The sequence below is a fragment of the Pantherophis guttatus genome, chromosome 1 (assembly GCF_059756535.1).
Source record: "Pantherophis guttatus breed Tessera chromosome 1, ASM5975653v1, whole genome shotgun sequence".
Classification (NCBI taxonomy): Eukaryota; Metazoa; Chordata; class Lepidosauria; order Squamata; family Colubridae; genus Pantherophis; species Pantherophis guttatus.
This window is the reverse complement of record NC_142063.1, coordinates 137,558,271-137,581,763: the sequence shown is the minus strand read 5'-3', so window position 1 is coordinate 137,581,763 and position 23,493 is coordinate 137,558,271. Positions and strand designations below refer to the sequence as shown.

The 23,493-nt window shown below is 41.3% G+C and overlaps 1 protein-coding gene across 6 annotated transcripts in view; it reads right to left on the bottom strand.

Moving 5' to 3' along the window:
• The window catches only part of KYNU (kynureninase), a 130,599-nt gene extending 107,813 nt beyond the window's left edge, over positions 1-22,786 (bottom strand). Inside the window, exons 1-4 of one of the 6 annotated variants that reach the window (XM_034424566.3) lie at positions 22,445-22,760; positions 22,114-22,205; positions 19,882-19,973; positions 4,969-5,160 (exon numbers count right to left, since the gene is read on the bottom strand). In XM_034424566.3, the coding sequence (XP_034280457.1) occupies positions 4,969-5,152 (184 nt within the window). In that variant the 5' untranslated portion in view covers positions 5,153-5,160; positions 19,882-19,973; positions 22,114-22,205; positions 22,445-22,760. Of the gene's footprint in view, positions 1-4,968; positions 5,161-19,881; positions 19,974-22,113; positions 22,206-22,444 lie in introns of all 6 variants that reach the window. The other 5 variants (XM_087881817.1, XM_034424548.3, XM_034424557.3 and 2 more) reach the window with 5 other exon arrangements.
• Positions 22,787-23,493: the final 707 nt, after the last annotated feature.

The following is a 23,493-nucleotide window of genomic DNA, read 5'->3' as shown; positions in this document are numbered from 1 at the left end:
CTGGCGTCGGCCACCCTGAGGCGTCAGGTGGTGGCTTTGGCCACGGTCCTATCCTTCCCTCCTTACACTTCCTTGTCTCATCACCCTTGGGTGAAGGATTTTCTTCATGGTGCTACGAACCTCAGACCTCCCACTGTTCATCGCTATCCTACTTGGGATTTGTCGCTGGTTCTGCAGGCTCTTACCGTTGCTCCATTTGAGCCTCTTGGTTCGATTTCTCTCAAGTTTCTGTCTTTCCAAGTTGCGTTTCTTGTGGCTATAACTTCGGCCAGGCGAATTTCCGAATTGGCTGCCTTGTCCGTCAGGGAGGATCTGTGCGTTTTTCGTCCCAACACTGTGGTGCTTCGTCTGGACCCGGCGTTTACGCCCAAAGTGAATTCATGGTTTCATCGCTCGCAGGAGCTGGTTCTACCGGATTTTTGTCCTTCGCCTAGTCATCATCGTGAAGTCCTTTGGCACATTCTGGACGTTCGCCGGGATTTGAGGCGTTATATCCGCAGAACGGCTTCCTTTCGGAGGTCGGAGGCACTTTTCGTATCCTTTCATCCTGCCACGATGGGTCAGAAGGTGTCTTCGGCCACGATTGGGCGTTGGATTAAGGCCTGCATCTCTTCTGCCTATGAGAGACAGTCTAGGACTGTTCCTGCGGGGATTCAGCCTCATTCGACTCGGAGTGCGGCCACCTCTGCGGCCTGGGCAACTCAGGCCTCTGTTCTGGATATTTGCAGGGTAGCCACTTGGACTTCTTTGTCGCCGTTTGTTAGACATTATCATATTGATGCTTATGCGTTGGCTGAGGCGTCCTTTGGGCGCAGGGTTCTGCAGGGTGTTGTTTCTGGGACCTCTGTGGGAGGTGATCATTTGCCCGACCCTGGTAATTAGCCTTGGGTATGTCCCAGTGCTGGAGTGTAGTAGCAGCGTTCTGGAAAATGGACATTGACTTACCTGAAGGTCCTTTTTCAGAACGCTGCAGATACACTCCATTTCCCCCCCTGTTTGTGGTTGTTTGTTGCCTTTGGTTGTGGTTAATAAAGTTTTTCTTTTGCAATTTATTTGCTGGTCCTTCGTTCAAGACTGGGGATTCGAGTGCAAAAGGGGGCGTGGTAAGAGCACAGAGTGGGAGTTAATTTAAATATAAGTTCTCTCAGTTGCTGTCAGAGATGAGGATTTTCCCAGTGCTGGAGTGTATCCGCAGTGTTCTGAAAAAGGACCTTCAGGTAAGTCAATGTCCATTCTCTTCTTCAATATTTACTATCATGATCCGTATTCTGTTAATAAGTAATTATCTCTTTGTAAAGTATACTAGGGTAGTTGTTGACAGGGAAAAGGGGAAAAAAACCAAGGAATGCCTCTCCTGACTTAGCGAAGGTGCTTGTTTAATTTTGAAACTGCCATGGTAAAGTGATTTTAAGGAATGCTTTATAGAAGTGTATTTAAGAGCTAGATGGATGGATGGATGGATGGATGGACAGATATGGATAGAGATTGATAGATAGATAGATAGATAGATAGATAGATAGACAGATAGATAGATGGATGGATAAAACAAAACTAAATATGAACCTTGAATTAGGATAGCAGAGAAATACCATGTGACTTCATTTATTATTTATTTATTTATTTATTTATTTATTTATTATTTATTTATTTAGATTTCTATACCGCCCTACTCCCGAAGGACTCAGGGCGGTGCACAGCCAAACAATAAAAACACATACATACAAAATTTAAAAATAGAATAAAATCAAATTAGATAATTTTGGCCCCGACAAATTTAAAACCCCAAACTTTTAAAACCAATTTAAAATTGAATATATAAAATACTAAAAGATATTTAAAATTTTAAAAATCTTTTATAAAAGAGGGGGAAAATTAGGCCAGGCCGGCCTGGTGAAATAGTAAGGTCTTTAAGACGCGGCGGAAGGTGCGCAGATCCGGGATCCTCCGTATTTCTGGGGGGAGCTCATTCCAGATAGTAGGTGCCCCCACAGAGAAGGCTCTCCTCCTGGAGATTTACATTTACATTTTATAGGTGCATTTTACATCTGCAACAATTATCCATTCCCAACTAAATTGCCAAAATCATTAATCAGAATTAGTTGAAGATTTTTCACAGCCAAAATGAAAATCTTTACCTCCAGTTACAACCAGGGGTGGGTTCTCCTTACCTTTACTACCGATTTGCAATGAGGCTGCGCGCGTGTGCGCTTGCTTCGCTCGTGCATGCACGCGCTCTTCTGTGCATGCACAGAAGCATTCTGATGACGTTGGGGTCGGTGGGCGGAGCCTCCCACCGGTTTTACTACCGGTTCTATAGAACTGGTGTGAACCGGGGCCACCCACCACTGGTTACAACTAAGAAAATGTTAATCTGAAAATTTTATAATTGGAAAAACTGTACGGCTGAATAAAAACAAGGAAGGGGCTACAGTGACAAATTCACTGGCAAAACTGAGCTTTTGCCCTGAAGAACATATATTTTAAAGTATTTGTCATGACTCTCCTATTTTTCTCTATAAGACTTGTCAAAATCAGACTTGTTAAAGCCTACCTCAAAAGAAGAAAGCCTGATTCCATTTCAAAAGATAGAGATAGACATATAGATATAGATATGGTAAATATAGGTATAGGTAAAGAGACAGATATATGTGAACTGACTTTGTCTCTCATTCACAAATGTATTTCAAGTCACATGAGATCTTTCTCCTCCATAAATTTTATTAGGATTTACACAGCTTCAGAGATACCAATAGCACCTAGACTTACAGTATATACCACTTCACAGTGCTTTACAGCCCTCCCTAAGCAGTTTACAGAGTCAGCATATTGCTCCCAAAAGCATATCCCTTGCTCAAAACTAAGGGACCATAACAGCCTGCATAGAGACATAGGTTGAAAAGAAGATAATCTATCTACAACTGCCACCACCATAAAATATGATCCAAAAGAGTGGGAAAGTTAACGATCTACATGTTTATGTGTCTACATATAGACTGCAAGCATAATGTGCATAATAAATTAGTATATTGTCAGCCTTGGAAGCCATATTAGGCCGGAAGCTTCAATGCTGCCATCTCCTCATGTGTGGGAAAGTAGGAGGGGGGATTTAGGAGAGGAGAATTAGTAGACATAATAGCATTCTTCCTATCGATCAAGGTCAGGGCGATCCAGCATCTGGAGGAGGAGTGGTCAGGGGCTGGGTCGAGGTGGAACGGAGTTTGATTGGAGCATGTGACCAACTGGGGAGAAAGGGGATGGTTTTGGGAGCTTTGAATTACTGAAGGAAAACCCAGGCTTTTCAGATTTGGGATTTCCCAGATGTGCGAGTTTACCTATTCTAGTAAAGAGAACTTTGGAAAATGCCTGCTTCCGCGTCTTTACTGGGAGTTGGGGGTTTTCTGGAACGCTGACATATATATTGTTAAAGTATAAATTAGGACGGTGGTTCTCAACCTGTGGGTCGGGACCCCTTTGGGGGTCGAATGACCCTTTCACAGGGGTCCCTAAGACCATCGGAAAACACATATTTTCAATGGTTTTAGGAATAATTTTATGGTTGGGGGTCACCACAACATGAGGAACTCTATTAAAGGGTCACAGCATTAGGAAGGTTCGGAACCACTGACTTAGGAAGCGTTCTTCATAATACTTTGCATTTCATAAAAAAGATATGAATGGTAGCAAATGTAAATTTTGCAGAAGTTTTTCTTTTCTTAAAAAACATTAATTACAAAGTGATGGAATGAAATAATATATAAAAAATACATTACTATGTTTAAAATAGAATACGTAATATAAAGCCATTTAATGGTAATCTTCATGCCTCTATTCAGATGTATCCCTGCATTCTCAAATAATGGAATGATATTTCTCCAATTACTGAATATTGATGAGAGGTGGTTCATTTTCTCGGCTTCAGATTGGTTTAGAGCAGTGTTTTTCAACCTTGGCAATGTTAAGACGTGTGGACTTAAAACTCCAAAGGCTGCTGGCTGGGTGATTCTGGAAGTTGAAGTTGACATATCTTAACTTTGCCAAGGTTGAGAAACATTGAATTAGAGAAATTATTTGAGAATCTTCTTCCCTGAATACCCCTTACCAGATATTTTTCAAATGAATAGAATGGAAGCCATTACAAATATTTAATTCCTAACAGTAACAAACAGGCCTGTCATCAATTTAAGAAATTTTATTCTTATTGATTGTATTGATTTTAAACAAATATTTTCCTATCAATATATTCTCTCTTTCTCTTTGCACTTTAATGCAATTACTCCTAAATTTTAGATATGAAACACAGTTACAGCAAACTTCATATTAGAAGAAACATTTTCAGCTGTACAACAGAATGGAGCTGTACAATATAAGTGTACTTTGAATATATACTTCTAAATACCATGGGGATCTTATAAAATTAATCAAGAACATTTTTTAAAATTGATCAATCTGTACAATTATTTAATTAACCATTAAGGCCAACTATCCTAGCGTAATTATTCCTCTTAGACTGCTCTCTCATTCTAGACATGTATATGGAAGATCTTGATGGATTCTAACAATTAACAAGAAGAAAGCAAAGCCTGTAGGCTTGAGGCTTCTATTTATTTATTTTTTTATGTGCAATAAGTACTAAACGCAAGCAGCAAAAACCTATTAAGATACGTTCTTGCCTACAATTTTCAATCAGGTACTATATTGTTCAGGGAGGCTGAGTGACAGCATAAGTACTACACAAGGGCTGCAATGTATTCATTCGTTTTCTTCAGGACAGGCATGAGAACATAAAGTATTCAACTTGAGGTCTTGATTTAGCAACGCAAGAAACACGCTGGGTTCAGAGAGGTGGTTGCCAGAGCTCCATTGCTCTGTGAAGCGGCAATGATTCCCGCGGATTTACAACAGAGGCATGCAAAAAAAAAAAAAAAAAAAAAACACAGCAAACCACCTTAATATAATTGCACTTCTTACTTGGAGGCAGATCCGTCACTTTGGGAATGTGGAAGCATTCGCGAAGGTGTTTTAGCCCATCTTCTTCATCTAACTGCAGAGCGACTTTCTTATCTACCGGACTGCACGCTAGTTGGAAAGCAATTGTTTCTATAATGCTTGCTGGTGAGACATGAGAAGGCAGATCCATTTTCAAGGAACACATTTCTCATTCTAAAGACGGAGAGACAAAGGGAGAGAGAAAGGAATCTCCATTTTAGAGATTATGCCATGCATATGGGCTAGCGTCTGATGTGAAGATTATAGTTATGTATGAGCAGCCAACTACAAGCTTTTAAAAATGAAAAGCTTGGCAGTGTGAGAGAAAAGTGAGAAATTCTCAATTCCAGCATTTTTCAAGGCAGCAGACTGCTGTAGCCCCGAAGCTATTAGTTTTAAATATAATCTTTCCCCCATAAAGCTCTATATCAGCAATTTCTCTGTTCTACCACTGCTTCAACAGCAGTAACAAATTCTATAGTGTCGTTCGCACTTGCAGATTCGGAAAGCTGCCGGCAGCATGATTGCTTCCACAATCTGTGCTCCTGAAAATAGCAGGTGTATCACCACATTTAAACTGACGTTTTTCAAGCCCAAGCCGCCTTTATGCTCCTTGGCATCTTCATTTACAGAAACTAAGAATATAGAAATGTATAGATTGGAAGGAATAACTAGAGACGGGCAATCTCAGACTTTCATAAATGACACTTAAGAGAAGCTTCACTTTTGAGATCGGGAGCATCACAAGCTTTCGGGGGCATCGATGCTCCTTCCCGATCCGGGAGAATCACTTTCCACTTTGAGACCACTTCTAGATTTTGTGTTTATAAAAACAGGGGGGAAAAAAACAAAAAACCAAAACTTTTGACTTTTGGTTTTGATGATCAGAATGTTGCTTAGAAACAACTAGTATTGTTGGCTGGTGTAGTTGCAGTCTCAATGTTACTTTTTACTTTTAATTTTTACTAATTAGTACAGGCAGTCTTCGACTTACAATAGTTCGTTTACTGACCGTTCAAAGTTACAATGGCACTGAAAAAAGTGACTTATGACTGTTTATGACAATTGCAGCATCCCCGTGATTAAGTGATCGGAATTCAGATGCTTGGCAACTAAATCATATTTATGACAGTTCCAGTATCCCAAGGTCACATGACCTTTTATGACCTTTTGACAAGCAAAGTCAACGGGGGAAGCCAGATTCACTTAACAGCCATTTTACTAACTTAACAACTGCAGTGATTCACTTAACAATTGTGGAAAGAAAGGTCGTAAAATGGGGCAAAACTCACTTAACAAATGTGTAACTTAGCAACAGAAATTTTGGGCTGTTATGATTGTAAGTCAAGGACTACCTGTAGTGTAGCTGCAACAGAAATTTTACTTTTTATTAACTACTAGTGATTTATCTAATCACTAAAGTAAAGAAGTTGAGATTGCAACTACATTAAAAATGTTGAAAATTACTGTTTTTATTTCACACTTCTTTCCCTTCTTTTCCCCATTGTCATATTATCTTTATTTCTGTTTGCATGTTATGTTAACATAAATTTTAATTTAATTTTAAAAATTATAAAATCAAACAAGAGAATGGCAACCTACTAGCAGTTTATGATATTTCTTCTCTACGATGAATGAACGATCTTGAGTATTATGCCTCTATTCACTCTGTCTCCCTGGCCTACGCACTGCACTGCCTGTCTTCGAAATTTATTCTGCATAGTGCAAAACCAGAACCAAGTCCTACATTAAGCTAACATTCGCTACCAGGGTGGATAAAAATCAATGATTTTTTTTAAAAAAAATCAAAAAAATCAGATTTTTTTTATTTAAATCAGATTTTTTTTATTTTTATTGAATTTATTTTAATAAAAAACTTTTGGGGTAAAAATCTATTTTTTTACCCCACTATTTAAGATACATAAATAATTTAGTTTATTCAGCATGAAATGGAGCTTAGTTATGTAGCCTGAGGCTTTATATTCTGCAACACTGGGACTATCTGTGAGTCAACAGTGGGTCAAAGGAGTAGCAGAGATGACAGTTGCTCTTTAAAAATTATGATTTAAATCAAGTTGATTTAAATCAAGCCTTTTTACTAGTGATTTAAATCATGATTTAAATTGCGATTTAAATCAACTTGATTTAAATCAAATCCACCCTGTTCGCTACCCACTGTACTTGCTAATCGATGATGGGAAGTAACAGCTTAATGCAAAAAGTAGCAGTAATGTTGTGTTTAAGGTATATACTTAATGCTTTTTGTATTGCTTCAAGTATTGAGATCACTAATTGCACTTCCAGCAAATTATCTACTGTTTCAACAGTTAGCTTCATTGATAAGACTTTCTACATTTCTTCTCCATCTCTCTAATCTTTTGATTCACTTTGCCTTTTAGCAGAATTCTGGCAACTGGAGGATTTTAAATGGAGCAAAATATTATGCCTTTATAGCATATTCAGTATCTTTCTCTCATGCTTTCTACTCATAACAAAATGAAATAATCAAAATGAGTAATAAGATTAAACATAGATTAAAACAATGAGAAACCTTATCACAGAGTGTCAAATACAGTAGACAAATTTAGCAGCAGTTATTTTTCTTAGCCACCAGCAAAATTACTGGTCTGTAGCAAAGCTACGAAGACCTAGATTTTCCCCTAGGCACTAGAGATAGGATGGATGATCTGGAATAGATATATCTAATGGTTTCATATTTTTTATTGAATCTCAAAGTAGTTTTAGTTGATTCTTTTTCTTTTAATGAATGTCTCTGTTTTTATGTTCACCATACAGAGTTTCTCAGATAGATGGGCAGCCAAAAAAAAAGTCTAAAGGAATAAACAAATGTGGACAGCCAAAATTCATGTCAGCTCAGTAAAATTACTCATGTAAAATGTAATTAAAATTATTTGCTGACAAATAGAAAAACAAAAAAAGAAGATACTAGGTGATAACTAGAACAAATTGAACCAACCAAAGTGTGTCAGGTTGCTTATTCAGATGATTGTGAAGATAAGCATGTTTCACAAAAACTGTAAAAATACCTGCCATCAAATGATTAATCAATTACCGGTAATCAATGTAGTCAAAGAACATGAAAAAAGGAAGAATAGATATACAGAAGACAGGACAGAAAGAATCTGAAGGACACAAGCTTCTGAAAATAGTTGTAATTAAGATTTATTTAGTCACTGCAGGAGGAAGATCAGATTATTGGAATGGCACACAAACTTTCCATAAGGGGGAAAAAAATAGAATGTATCAGTTTGGGTCAAAAAGGAGAATGTGCCATCAGAGTATTGATGACACTACTTTATTGATAGAGGATATGCAAGCTTCTGTAAGGAAATTTAAGAAACACCGTTAAAATATGGGTTTAAGATTAAGTGTAAAGAAAATTAAAATAATGACAACAGACATAGAAACATTAGAACTGACAATGAAGATCAATCATCACTGAGTTGAATAAAGTGCAAATGGGCTACTTAAGTATAGTGTATATGGTTAAATGAGAAGAAATAGGGTCAAGAATGAATGAATTCACAGTGAAAACGGTTTATATACAAAAATAAGTGGCCATCAATAAAGCAGTATATTGAGATGGTTTGATCACAGAGAATGAAAAACAAATTGCAAAACAAAAACTTCAAAGAGTGGGTCAAAAGGAAAAGAAAGGATAAAAAAAGTTGTAGTTGCATGGATTGGATGCAATTCTCAGAAAAAGAAGTTTAAAGAAGCAAAGTGGTATGTGGATAGTTTGTGAAGACTAAATTTCAGGCAGTCCTCAACCTAGGATCACAATTGACCCCAAAATTTCTGTTGCCAAGTGAGGCAGTTAAGTGAGTTTTGCCCCATTTTACGACCACAATTGTCAAGTGAATCACTGCAGTTGGTTAAGATGGTTGTAAGGTGAATCAGATTTCGTCACTGATTCTCATTGATTTTGTTTCTCAGAAGGTTGCACAAAGTGATCACATTACTCCAGGACGTTCCAACTGTCATAAATACATGCCAGTTGCCAAGCATCCGAATTATGATCATGCAGCACATGCGGATGCTGCAACAGTCGTAAGTGTGAAAAATAAGTCTCTTTTAACTTGGAAAAATTGTAAGTTGAGGACTACTTGTAAATAGAGAGAGAAGTACTGAATGGTATTGGTATACACTCTCACAGAGAGGGCCTCCTCAGGGTGCCGTCGGTCAAGCAATGTCAGCTGGCGGCCCCCAGGGGAAGGGCCTTCTCTGTGGGAGTACCTGCCCTCTGGAACGAGCTACCTCCCGGAATACGGTTGATTCCGGATTTCCGCACTTTCCGTAAGGCCCTGAAGACGTTTTTATTTCAGCAAGCCGGCCTGGCCAGAATAGGTTTTAGGGGTTTTTAATTGTATTGCTAGGGGTTTTAAATTGGGGCGGCCATTTAATTTAATTTATTTTTAATTATTTTAACTTTTATATTGCATGTTATTTTAATTCTCGGCTGTTCACCACCCTGAGTCCCTTCGGGGAGAAGGGCGGGATATAAATTTAATAAATAAATAAAGTTGTTTTAGCTAAACTTCCTTTTTTTTAATCTTACACCTTTGAATTTTTGGGCTGTCTATTTCTTTTTCTATACTCTGTATAACTCTACTAATCTTAGAAGGGAACATCCTGTTGGATATATATGTAAAAACTCTGGAATAATTTGTTGCAAATCACATTTAAATGACCAAATGATTGAGTACTGAATTTTCCCCCCCAAGCTGTTATTATGTAGAACCACAGACTCATTTCATTTGCTATCAGTATTGTATTTTATACAACTGAACAGTGAATTTCATTACATCTAAATTTGTAGTTATATTCATTTCTGAAATACAGTGTTAAAAGCACAAATCTTACAATTATGAGCGCTGAAATGGAAACCACTGAATAAAATGTACCCATACAAAATAATATCTAATGTAAAGATCAATCTAATTTTTAATACACACTTATTAAGAGTGGGGGTTTTTTTAAAAGAAAAAAATAGAGAATTAAAGAACTTTAACGTCTTACTTTGATTTGAACAAAATAAATATTTAATTCACTACATTCAGCAGTTTATAACGCTTTACTAGAATGGTAATAACAAAATAATTAGCTTTTAAAGAATTACCAAGTTTGTCCAATGAGTTTTATACCTTTTTGCTATTCTCAGATCAAGATGCAAACATTACAAATTGTGTCTCTAAATTTTACTCAGCCGCTTGTGACATTGCCAAATAAACAGTTCTTATGGATAAATAATTATAATAAACAAGATTTAGGCAATTTGCATTACTAGTAAAGTATTACTGTATATGATTATCAAGTAATAGAACAACTAGAGCCGAGGTGGTTCAGTGGTTAGAGTGCAACACTGCAGGCTACTTCAGTTGACTGCTAGCGGCAGTTCGGCAGTTCAAATCTCACCGGCTCAAGGTTGACTCAGCCTGCCATCCTTCCAAGGTCGGTAAAATGTGGACCCAGATTGTTGGGGGCCATATGCTGATTATGTAAACCGCACTATGAATCGGTATATAAGTCTAAGTGCTACTGCTATAACAGAATGACAAAATTGATAGGGACCTTGGAGCAGTGGTGAAATCCAAATTTTTTCAGTACCGGTTGTGTAGGCATGGCTTAGTGGGCGTGGTGTGGCTTGGTGGGCGTGGCTTGTGGGCATGGCAAGGGAAGGATATTGCAAAATCTCCATTCCCAGCCCACTCCAGGGGAAGGATACTACAAAATCCTCATTCCCTCCCCACTCCTGGGGGAAGGATATTGCAAAATCTCCATTGCCACCCCACTCTGGGTCCAGCCAGAGGTAGCATTTGCCGGTTCTCTGAACTATTCAAAATTTCCACTACCGGTTCTCCAGAACCTGTCAGAACCTGCTGGATTTCACTCCTGCCTTGGAGGTCTTCTAGTCCAACCCCCTGCTCAGGGAGGAAATGCTATACCATTTCAAACAAATGGTACAAAATAATAATTGAAATATGATTTTTTTTACTACTTTCTTTTCAATTTCCACTTAATTTTCTTAAATCTGAACACACGACTGTAAACCTGATGCATTTTTATTTTGCTTTTTTTTTTTTTTTTGTAAATGAATGGACTTAAATCTTATTGACCAACATTAAGGTCTCCCCTGTTCTTCCCCAATTAATTCCTCTAACAACGATTCAAATTTCTTGTCAAATATAAAGCATGCTTTTCCTAATTATTGATTCATCAAGTATTGTTAATTTAACTAAAAGCAATTGTGCATATGTCCCTGTGAAACCCAGATGCCAGTGCACTAAATCATATAAACATGGCTTAGGAAGATTGACATTGCTTATTGAAGAGTTATGTGGGACAAAGCATGTTATATTAATTTTGCTTTCCAATTGTAGGTTTTGCTTCTCCTCACCCTGCAGCCTTATTTCTAAGAAGAAAGGATTTTTTTTCCTCTTACCTTAACTTGCAGGAATTGCTGTTCCCGATTGATTCTTTCACTCCCTTATTATTTAAGTCCAGCTTATCCTTCCCCTTTTATGACGTCTTCTGTTTGTACATCATTTGTACTCTGATCTTCCTCCCCCAACTTTTTATTGCCTTAGTTTTTCACTAGCTTGCTTAACTTTTGTGTATATCCCTGTCAAGATACATCAGACTGGGAAATCAATGCCATGTAAGCCAGTATTACTTTTAGTACCGTACTTTTATAGGGTTTACTAATAATAATTTTTCAAGTCTCACTGTGCCTCCTTCCTTTCATTTTCATGTTAGTTAGGGAAGGCTGGTTCAGATGTTTTATTTTATTTATTAAACTTCATACAGGTAGTCCTCGACTTATGATCACAATTGAGCCCAACATTTCTGTTGTAAGCAAGTTAGTTGTTAAATGAGATTTGCCCCATTTTACGCCCTTTCTTGCTTAGCTATTATTGAAACACTGCAGCTGTTAAGTTCGTAACACAAGTTGTAAAGTGAATCTAGTTTCCCCACAGACTTTGCTTGTCAGAAGGTTGCAAAAGGGGATCACATGACCTGGGTCACTGCAATGACGGTCATAAATACATGCCAGTTGCCAAGCGTCCAAATTTTGTGACCATGGGGATGCTGCAACAGTCATTAAGCACCCAGATTTTGTGACCATGGGGATGCTGCAACAGTCATTAAGTCTGAAAAATTATCATAAGTCCCTTTATTCAGTGCTGTTACTTCAAACAGTCATTAAATGAAACGTTGTAAATTGAGAACCATGTGCAATTCCACTCATCTTGCCTAGAAGTGACTCAAGGTGGCTTATAATCAATACAAGCAACAATGTGAAACTTTAAAACATTTAATCAGTCAACAAAGTGATTTAAAAATTAATGAAGATGAGAAGGAGCAACATGCACATGGGAAGGAGGTAGGGTCTTTGTTATGTATGTAGATTTTGGGCAGGCAGTTTGAATTAACTGACCGTCAGCTGATTGGCTGACCACCACAGCTGCAAGGTATATAAAGGGAGCTGTTTCCCCTGGTCAGTCGCTGGGTTCTCACCCTACAATAAAGAGCTGTTGTCACTCACTGCCTGGCTTTCTGCGTCCTCATTCACCCAACTTAACATTGGCGATGAGGGTGGGATTTTGAGGCCAGAAGCCATGGAAAGAGCTGAAGCCACGAGCCGATGAGAGTGCTGCAAACCCAAATCCAGCCAGGCAAGCAAGCGGAGTATTTGGAGAATCTACCGACGATATCTGCCTACATACCTCCAGCGCCTTTCAACCCAACGGAAAAGAAGTGGGGATCCTACATGTCCCGCTTCGAATGCTTCCTGGTGGCCAGCGACCTAGAGGGGCTACCCGACGTACGGAAGAAAGCCCTGTTCCTGAGCCATTGCGGACCCAAGGTGTTCGATATGGCCGACGCCCTGTCAGAACCGAACTTGGTCCACACCATCTCATGGCAAACACTTCAGACCCTGCTGAAGGACCACTACGCCCCAACGCCATCGAAGTACGTGCAGCGGTTCGACTTCCAGCAATGGCTGCAGCGAGGGGGAGGTCGATCAGCGAGTACGTCACTGACCTGCGCAAGGCCGCAAACCAGTGCGAGTACCGAGACCTCAATGAGATCGAACATTGTCTTACCTGAATGTTCCTTTTCGGAGTACTGCGACTGCAGTCCATAGCTGGGTTTCTTCATCATCAGTTCCTTTTGACTGGGTGATATTTTTAGACATATCTCTCTTCGCCCTGTGGCCACGCCCCCTGCTCCCATAATGCACCAGTCTTTGAACGAAGGCGCGACCACCTAAGACAGTCCAAGGAAAGCCAACAGGTCGACAATCACAATAAGTCCAGAATGGCCCGGACACCAGTAGTCCATAAACAAAGGGCAGACAAAAAACAAGGGAGGGGATGGACTGCAGTCGCAGTACTCCGAAAAGGAACATTCAGGTAAGACAATGTTCGTTTTCCAGAGTACTGCTCCTGCAGTCCATAGCTGGGATATACCCAAGCTCAGAAATAAGGGTGGGAAACTAAAGGCCCCCAGAGTCCTGCGTCCCCAGAACACTCTGCAGGACACGGCGGCCAAAGGAAGCCTCAGCCGAGGCAAATGAATCCACCCTATAGTGCCTGATAAAAGGTGTCACCGAGGACCAAGTGGCAGCCCGGCAGATGTCAGCAACAGATGCCTGAGTGGCCCAAGCGGCTGACGTTGCTGCACTACGAGTAGAGTGAGGCAAGATCCCAGCTGGAACCTGCCTGGCCTGGTTCTCATAAGCAGTGGAGATGCATGCCTTAATCCACCTGCCCACGGTCGATGGAGATATTTTTTGGCCCAAGGATCTTGGATGGAAAGAAATCAAAAGGGCCTCCATTTTCCGGAACGACTCAGTCCTGCGAATATAACGCCGGAGGGCCCTGCGCCAGTCAAGGGTGTGCCAATCCTTCTCACGTTGGTGCTTGGGCGACGGACAGAAGTCAGGAAGGATTAATTCCTGAGCGTGATGAAAATATGAGTTCACCTTCGGCAAAAAGGCCGGGTCCAGTCGAAGAACAACAGTATTAGCGTGGAAAATACCTGAGAAGTGGAGACGTCACGTTTCGGGGCGAGCGCCATACCCCGGTCAGGAGCAGCTTCAGGGGCCAAAGGTGAGTGACCTTGAGGAGGCAGCTGCTGGCTGGATGCGAAAACAGAAGCAGAGGTGGCCTGCCTCATATTGCCTCTCAAGCGCTCTATGCCGGCGCTGGGCATCTTTCTCCGCCACTGATGAGAGTCTGTGCTGGTGAGACTCAGTAGAAGCGGCAGCAGACCGTCCTCGTGACTTTGATTTGTGCTTGGCCGGGGCCCTGGGTGAGCTGGGCTCCCGCTCCGAGTCAGAGGACAAAAAGGAGTCCGCCATAACAGGGAGAAAGTCAATATATATATGCAAAAAACTTGTGTCTTGTTTTTTTTTTATCTATTATTATTATCAATATTTATGTATTTTTTCTTTCTTTCTTTTTTTTTTTTGTAACAACAGTAAGAACTATATACAAGAGCTAACGCAGCCTCCTATGATGGGGGGGTGCAGCAGGTTACAAGGAGACGTGGTGGAGAAGAGACCTCAGAAGGCCCCAACTGCCCAGGCTCCGAATTAAGGAAGGCTGGCCTCTGATCCCAGCACACAGGGATAGCGATGAGGCAAGCTAGAAACCAGAAGTGCTCGAAGGACCACCCCCCCCAAAAAAAGGAGAAAACCATCCGGCACAGGAGGGATCGGAACGACTAGCTGGGGAAGGAGACAAAATGGCCGACGCAGCGCAGACGGTCTCAAAATGGCGCCCGCGGCGCTCCGACACGCACAGGCCAGCAGCGGTTAAATCGGGCGAGCTTGGAGCATTAATCAAAGCCAAAAAGCTCGTCCCTCTGCCCAGCTACACGCCCCAAGGGCGCCGCCCAAAGGTCGGATGCCCAGCACTCTCACCACCGGCTGCTCAGGACGGCGAATCTCCGCAATCTCTCTGCCGATCAAAGTGGCCGTCAATACAGGCAAGGCAAGCCGGCTGCGCTAATTAGGCCTGGCTTCAGCAGGCGCGATCACACACAGACGTCAGAGCCTGCAGGGCAAACCTTGCAAAGCTCCGGAGCCGCCCCTACGAGCCGAAGTCCAAATCGAAGGTGTGGGGGGTGCCTGCGGCGATCCGCAATGCCCGCACTCACACCGGCGGCTGTAATAGAGGCCAGGGGACCGCCCCAAAGGGTCGGAAACCCCAGCTGCGGTCTGACGGCCGTCAGAGACCTCGGGAAAAAAGCAGACTGGAGCCCCAGCGCCGATTTCAATTCCCAGTAGCTTTCTCCTCTATAGGCTCTTACCGAAGAAAAAAACTAGCAAAAAAATAAATAAAAAGCCTAACGCCAGAATCCTAAGCAAAAGGTTGAATACGAAGAGAGAAACACACACCAGTCTTCAGTGACTGAGTGAAAAGACTGGTGCATTATGGGAGCAGGGGGCGTGGCCACAGGGCGAAGAGAGATATGTCTAAAAATATCACCCAGTCAAAAGGAACTGATGATGAAGAAACCCAGCTATGGACTGCAGGAGCAGTACTCTGGAAAAGTTGCTAGAGCAACTAATCTGCGGAGTGAGAGATATTTGCTTGCAGAGAAGGTTGCTCGCAAAGACAAATCTCACACTACACATCGCACTGGATGAGGCGAGGGCTCACGAATCCTCCTCCAAGGCAGCCAAGAGACTACAGGGGACAACGCAGAGCAGAACAGCACAGAAGTCAGCCCCAGTGCACCAGGAAACCGTAGGCACGGGGAGCGAGGAAGAGTCGGATGAGGAGGTCTGCTGGACCAAACAGGACCAGCAAGACCAGCGAGGCCACTGAGATGCCTGTGCGAGTTGTGGGGGGGGGCCATCCGCGCCAGACCTGCGAGTTCCGAGACGCCATTTGCCGGCAATGCAAGCGGAAGGGACACATCCCAGTCATTCCCTTGACAACTTCAGAGGAGCCGAGAAAAGGCTTAGAGAGTTCACAATAGGGACGCCAGTGTTCGCTAGAAATTACGGGAACAGGCCCATCTGGGAAACCGGGACAATCACGGAAGTAACTGGGCCCAAGTCTTATAGGGTAGACATGGGAGATAGGAGGATTTGGCAGCGGCACATTGATCAGTTACGGAAGTGTTTAACCGCCGGCACAGAAGACATTTTCGACGAACCGCTCCCTAACTACCAACCGAACTCCAGACCTAACTCAAGTCCGAGTCAAGCGGAAGACTTAGCTGTCAGCCCCAAGATCCAGCGCCGCCCCATCGCAGAAGACCGGCCAGCCGAAGAAGTTGCCGCCCACAACAAATTCTCGGAGGTTCCATTGGCGGAGCAGGGAGAAACAGGAGTTCCTCCGACCTGCTCAACGCCACACCTCCAACTGAACCACGCAGGTCAACTAGGGTGCAGACACGCCCTGGTCACCTGAGGGACTACGTATGCTAATGTTCACCCCAAGGGACTTCTGGGAGAGGAGGAGTGTTATGTATGTAGATTTTGGGCGGGCAGTTTGAATTAATTGACCATCAGCTGATTGGCTGACCACCACAGCTGCAAGGTATATAAAGGGAGCTGTTTCCCCTGGTCAGTCGCTGGGTTCTCACCCTACAATAAAGAGCTGTTGTCACTCACTGCCTGGCTTGCTGCGTCCTCATTCACCCAACTTAACAGTCTTAGTCCAGGGGTCTCCAAATTGGCAGATTTAAGATTTGTGGACTTCAATTCTCAGAATTCCTCTGCCAGCTAATTGAGGAATTCTGGGAGTTGGAGTCCACAAGTCTTAAAGTTACTAAGTTTGGAGACCCCTGAATTGGTCTATTAACCCTCTCCAGAATGACACACCCCATTGGGGCCCTAGGCCAGTTGGCAGAGCCAGGTCTCCAGACCCTTTCAGAGAAGGCCAAGAGGGAGGAGGGCACACTTGTCCTGGCTTGAAAATCCCCCTTTTATCCCTCAAGGCCTATCCCTCTGTCCTCTACATTTCCAAAGGTTCTGGAATCTAGAATATTTGTTGGTCATCTTCTTTCTATTTACAAAGCACCACAGAAGTCTATCTTTAATGTAACAATTGCTTTTTCTCTCACTTTTGAGCTTGGGGAGGAGAAGCTAATGTTTTCACCCACTTACTGATCCCATTCAACTGTATCTTCCCTATGCACTGTTTTTTAATGTCATACTATTTTTTGTCATCCTCTGCTTTCCATATTCCACACTTTTACAGCCTTACTCCATTTTTAACACAACAGATGCAGTCTAAATTAAACAAGCCAAGAAACAAAATATTTCACGTATTCTATAAGTATGTGTGGGAGAGAAGGGAAGGGTGTTTAGGTTTAAATGTTTCTAAGCTGCCTTTAAGGGCAAAAATCCCCTCAAAGGATCTGTCATTCTATATAAAAATGCTGTTTTAGAAATAGGAAATAATTAAGTGGGAATGATATGACATTTGTCATACTGTTAATAAATGGTGACCTACATCACACTTCAAAATGACCCTATATATTTTTTAAAAAGCTTGATGGGTTCTACAATAAATATCCAGAGCCCAGACAGGTGAGAACTGCATATTCATGAAAGCCATTGTCTGAAGACACAGAGCTGTGCTTTCTAATATTTAAAAAAGAAGGAAGGGTGTTTCTCATGCATAGCTGCTCAGAAGTAAGATGCTAATCTGGACAGGACTAACATTTCCTAGCTATACATTTAAATAACCTTTTTGACAGGATGAAGTGCCTGGCAGAAAGAAAGTGTTTGGGTCTCTGCCAAGGTCATGGATATAAGGAAGCCAAGTGACTCAGCACAAGAGCACGAGCAAGCAGGCAGGCAGACAGAAAAGAGGGAAATGGTAGAGTGCACTTGTAAAAAAATATAAAGAGCCAGAACGGGGTGGCTGGGTATCTCAGATGTGTAGGACGTGCTACTGAAGAGGACCTCACCTGGCTATCCTCCCACTTTGACAGAGATGGTAGTTTCAAGATTGGATGGATAGATGGGAAGAGAGAGATGGAATGGAATGGAATGGAATGGAGTAGGACCTATCAAGATTCTAGCCCTAGGACAAGGAAAAAAATCCTGGCGCATTTGTGAAAATGTGGAAGAATAGAATAGAATGGAATGGAATGGGAATGGGAATGGGAATGGGAATGGGAATGGGAATAGGAATAGGAATAGGAATAGGAATAGGAATAGGAATAGGAATAGGAATAGGAATAGGAATAGGATTCTTTATTGGGCCAAGTGTGATTGGACACACAAGGAATTAGTCTTTGGTACATAAGCTCTCAGTACATAAAAGATATAAGTGGTAAATCATGATCATAGTCATCATAAATATATTCATCATGAATCATAAGATACAACACTTAGTGAAAGTCATAGGATACTAAATGAACAATCAACATAAATCATACTAGGAAACTAAATAAAACAATATAAATCGTAAAGATACAAGCAACAAAGTTATAGTTATATCTAGAAAAGGAAATTGGTAATAGGAAGGATGAGAAGAAAAATAGTAATACAATCTTAGTAAATAGTTTGACAGTGTTATGGGAATTAGTTGTTTAGCAAAGTGATGGTTTGGGTGAAAAACTGTCCTTGTGTCTAGTTGTTCTGGTGTGCAATTCCTATAACCGTGATGGCAAACCTGTGGCACGCGTGCCACAGGTGGCACATGGAGCCATATTAGTGGGCACGCAAGCTCAGCTCTGGGGCGCATGTGCGCGCTGGCCAGCTGATTTTCGGGCCTTCTGGGCCCACCAGAAGTAGGGAAACAGGCTGTTTCCTGCCTCTGGAAGGCCTGGGGGGGTGGGGAAGGCCCGTTTTTCTTTCTTACCTGGCTCCAGATCCTCTCTGTGTATCTGGGAAGAGAGAAAACAGCCTTTCCCACTCCCTTGGAGGCCCTACAGAGGCTGAAAGGGCCCATTTCCCGACTCCCGGTGGGACAGGAAGTGACGTTTTTTCCTGTCCCCAGCCTCCAGAGACTCCCAGAGAGGCTCCTACAGACTCCTAGAGAGGTTCTGGAAGCTGGGGACAGCAAAAAATGTCACTTCCTGTCCCACTGAGAGTTGGGAAATGGGCCCTTTCAGCCTCCGTAGGGCCTCCAAGGGAGTGGGAAAGGCTGTTTTCTCCCTTCCCACATACACAGAGAGGATCTGGAACCAGGTAAGAAAGAAAAACGGGCCTACCAGGCCATCATGTGCCAGGAGGGGGGGAGGGGGTTGCGCACGCATGCGCGTGGGAACGTGCGCGCGTGACCCTCCCCTGCCCCCCCTTCTCCTGGCACGCGATGGCAAAAAGGTTAGCCATCACTGCCCTATAACGTCACTTTGAGGATAGAAGTTGAAACAATTTATGGGGTATAGCCCATCTATGGGCCAACACAGATGGGCTATGTTAGGTACCGGTAAGGAGATTCAGATATTGGACAGTGGAATTAAAAAGCATATCTTATTAGATCCCACTATTTTTAAAAAATTAATTAACTTAGTGTGCGGAATAAAATCCCTCATTTGTTTAAGTACTGACAAAGTTAGCTAATCAGCAAGCAGTCAGTTATGCAAGTAAATATTTTTTGCAATATGGTGCCTGCATCTGGAATAACAGGCTGTGGCTCACTGGATTGAGAAACAGATATGTTATTGAGAATAATTTCTGCTTCCTAACTAACCTATTATTAAAATATAGAATTAAAAGTGGCATATTCAGTGCACATAACTATCCCATTTCAATTTGTTTAATAAACTAAATTACGTTCCTCTAGGCAAACAATTGGAGAGATACAAGGGCAGAGGATAGCAGATTTACAGATTTCTGATAACTGTAGTAAATCAATATATTCAGTTGCAATTAGGTTTGCCATTAATACTCACTGAGGACAAGTGATTGGCTTCATCCAACTGGTATGAATGTGTGGACTGCTTTTTCCTTATTCTTATTTACAAGATTATTACACAGCACATTTCTACACAGAAATATGTAAATAAATAAAAATAAGTGAAACCTCACTATGTTGCTGAAAAAGCATAGAATTTCCTTTAGCTGTTCTACTTTGTAAGTGGTGCTTTCCTTCTCCCAATATACAATTTTCCAAGCTGGGAACTTAAAAGAGTACCTTGGGGACAGTGCAGCCAGAAATAACAATCTGCAATACCCCTCTGTATCCAATCATTGGGGACCAAATACCCATGACACTTTCTCAATTAATTAATTAATTTGTTTGCCAGCCATCTCACCATGATTTTGATTTTGGCTTTGATTATGATAAGAGATCAGACTCTTGGGTCAAACTTTCTTAAGTCTGGAATACTGAATTCCTAAGAGACCAATAAATTTATTAGCCCAAAATCCTTCTACAGGTAATCCTTGATTTATGACAATTACGTCCAAACTTTCTGTTGTTAAGCGAGACCTTTGACCTTTTTATGACCATTTTATGACCTTTCCTACCACAGTTGTTAAGTGAACCACTGCAGTTTTTAAAGTAGTAACATGGTTCTTAAGTGAATTTGGCTTCCCCATTGCCTTTCTATGCCAGAAAATTACAAATGGGGATCACATGAACCAGGGATGTGCAACCATCATAAATACAGGCCAGTTGCCAAGCTTCTTAATTTGATCATGTGACCAAGGGGATGCTGCAATGGTCTAAGTGTGGAAATGGTCATAAACAGCACTTTTTCAGTGCTGTTGAAACTTTGAGCAATCATTAAACAAGCAGTTGTGAGTCAAGGACTACCTGTATTTACAACAAATGTTGTACAACAGCTTGAATGCTAGGGGGGCTCTACAGTAGGGAAACTGTATAGGTGAACATACATGCACACATATGTGATGTTGGGGATAGGAGAGAGAAGCAGCTTTTTGCTTGACCCAAACCAATTTGGGGAGGAAACTAGCTTCAGGAAAGAAAAATCCAGAGGCACAAAAATTCTGGTTCCGTTTTCTTTACTTTGCATTTCAAATCAGGTCCTTCAATCTCTCCGGCAGACTTTGTTAGCTATGAGTTATTTGATATAGGCTTATTGATCTTCCAATTTTCCTGAAAGATCAACAATCTTATCATGTAGAAGCATGCACAAATTAAGGCTAAATAAATAATAAAAATTAAAGCTTGAATCTCTGACCCCATCACATAGTCAGGAATGCAATTGGTGGTTAGTTTACCTGCCAAGAGGTGACACTAGGTAGGATGGGAAAGAATAGCAGGGATTCCACCAATTTTTGTCACAAAACTATGATAAAACAATTTGGGGAGGGGGGAGCAAATCTGCCTGGTCTCAATGCTAAGGGAAGCTTTGGGGTACAATTTATGTCAATATACCCTGTTTCCCTGAAAATAAGATATCCCCTAATAAGCCCAATCGGACTTTTGAGGGCATGTGCTAAAATAAGCCTCCTCCTGAAAATAAGCCCTCCCCGAAAATATTTAAATGCAGAGCTGGAAATCAGTTAAGATGTCAGGAGGAGCCCCATCTTGCTCCATGTGCCTCAAAATAATAAGACCTCCCTGAAAATAAGGCCAAGAACTTATTTCAGGGTTCAAAAAAATATAAGACAGGGTCTTATTTTCAAGGAAACACAGTACTTTTGTGCCAAATAAAGGCTGGGATATTATCCTGTTGATATTAAACTGAATTCTTTCACTCTTTCTGAATTTTGGTAAATGGTGTAATATAAACAAAGATTTCAAAAGAGGGATACCAATTTAATAAAGGTTGTGCAGATGCCAATAGATTGAGATATGGATGATCTGAAGTAGACTGGCAAGGGTTTCTAATTTCCATTTCTTAAAAATGGAGAAAAAAAGAGTAACATGACCCTCTCTACTGACTAGAATCAGAATAAGCAAGCTTTTCAGAAGGCTGCACATGCTACTACATCTGGATTTTGGAAGTTGGCCTACTAAATGCATGCACACACCCACCAACAGATATCTCACACAAGTAGACAACTAATCTCATTTTATACACATAGAACTAATTCCACCCCCCTCATTCAAGTGCCCATTCATTTTTAAACACCTGGACACAGTTACATGACTTCTCTTGGACATATTTAAGAATATCCCTCATTCCCACAAATACACATTCACACTTTCCTACCTTAGGTCATTTCACAAACTGAACTATGCAATAAATAATTTTGCTCAGTTTTAGTTTTGGTGTGTGCTGTCAATCCAGCCACTGTGCTCCGCCTAAAAAAAATGACAAATGCATGATTGTGTACCATGTGGAAACTAAGTGGCATCACATGATATGTAAGGGTCATAAACTATATTTACAAAACATGGAATACTTTAGTATGTAATAGCAACCCAGCCACTCGCAAGTAGGACATCTCATACTATTTTGGTATGAAAAGTGGAAGAATAGTGTGTACTATTTTGATCTAATTTTTTTTTTTAAAGTATGAATTACAGTTTCTGGTACTTACACTTATTTACACTGCAATTAGGAGTTTGGAACGAAGTCTGGTGAGATTAAGCCAGAGAAAGGAGCCGCTGCATGCAAAACGTGTGAATTATAAATTCTCAATACCCTCCTCCCGCCTGAGTCTACACCGCAACTTAGAGGAAGAGGTATCCCTTCTTAGCAAAAGAGGAGAGGTGCGTAGGAATAAATAAGAAGAAAAAAAACCCCAACCTTGAAAAACCAAACTTGGAAAAAAAGCTCGATTTGCCTGGTTCAAAAAAAAATGCCAGGTTTGAACATGCAATTCAGTGACGTGACAAAAACAAAGTTCTAAAGTCATAAAGTGGGCTGTACCACTTCAAAAGAGGGCGAAACTGTAACGTCATTTACTTCTTCTCCGCGATATGAAAAACCCCATTTGGGAAATCAGCACGAAAAAAAAAAATAAAGGGCTTGGATTCAAACCCTTCTGTCCCCTCCGGCTCTGCTGCTTTTCCTACTTGGAGATTTAAAAAAAGTTATTTAGAGAAGCAATCGAGAAAGCGGACCCTTATCTACCTTCTGAAATGGAACAGCCCATTTTGCTTACCGGAGGGCTTCTGATCTATCATGTGCGCGTAACTCTGTAAACAAGCAGGAGAAGTTAGTAAAGGCCACTGCAACTCTACAAAACGCGTGTCTGAGCTGCAGTTACAGAAGCCAGATTAAAGACCTGAGTTATTAATATTTTGAATTAAAGTTGCGAGGGATTTTGAAAATTATTCTTTTGTTAGCTTTGATTAGTGGGAAACCAATGGAATATTATGAAAAGAGACCATGGAGAGACTCAAGTCAGTTCCCATTAAAATTCCATTGGCCCAATTTCCACCTCTGCTTAAAACTGCCTCACAGAGTCGCTGTGAACTTAAATTGGAAGTTTAATTTAAGTTCAATTTAATTCAACTTCTGCCCTGCAAGAAAAGATGGCCTATAGATAGAACAAACAGATTTCTTGAACTCCTACAAGAGGAGTTTTGTAGGTTATAGTAACTGCAGAAATCTCATAAATTGCTTACAGTTGGGTGCCCAAAG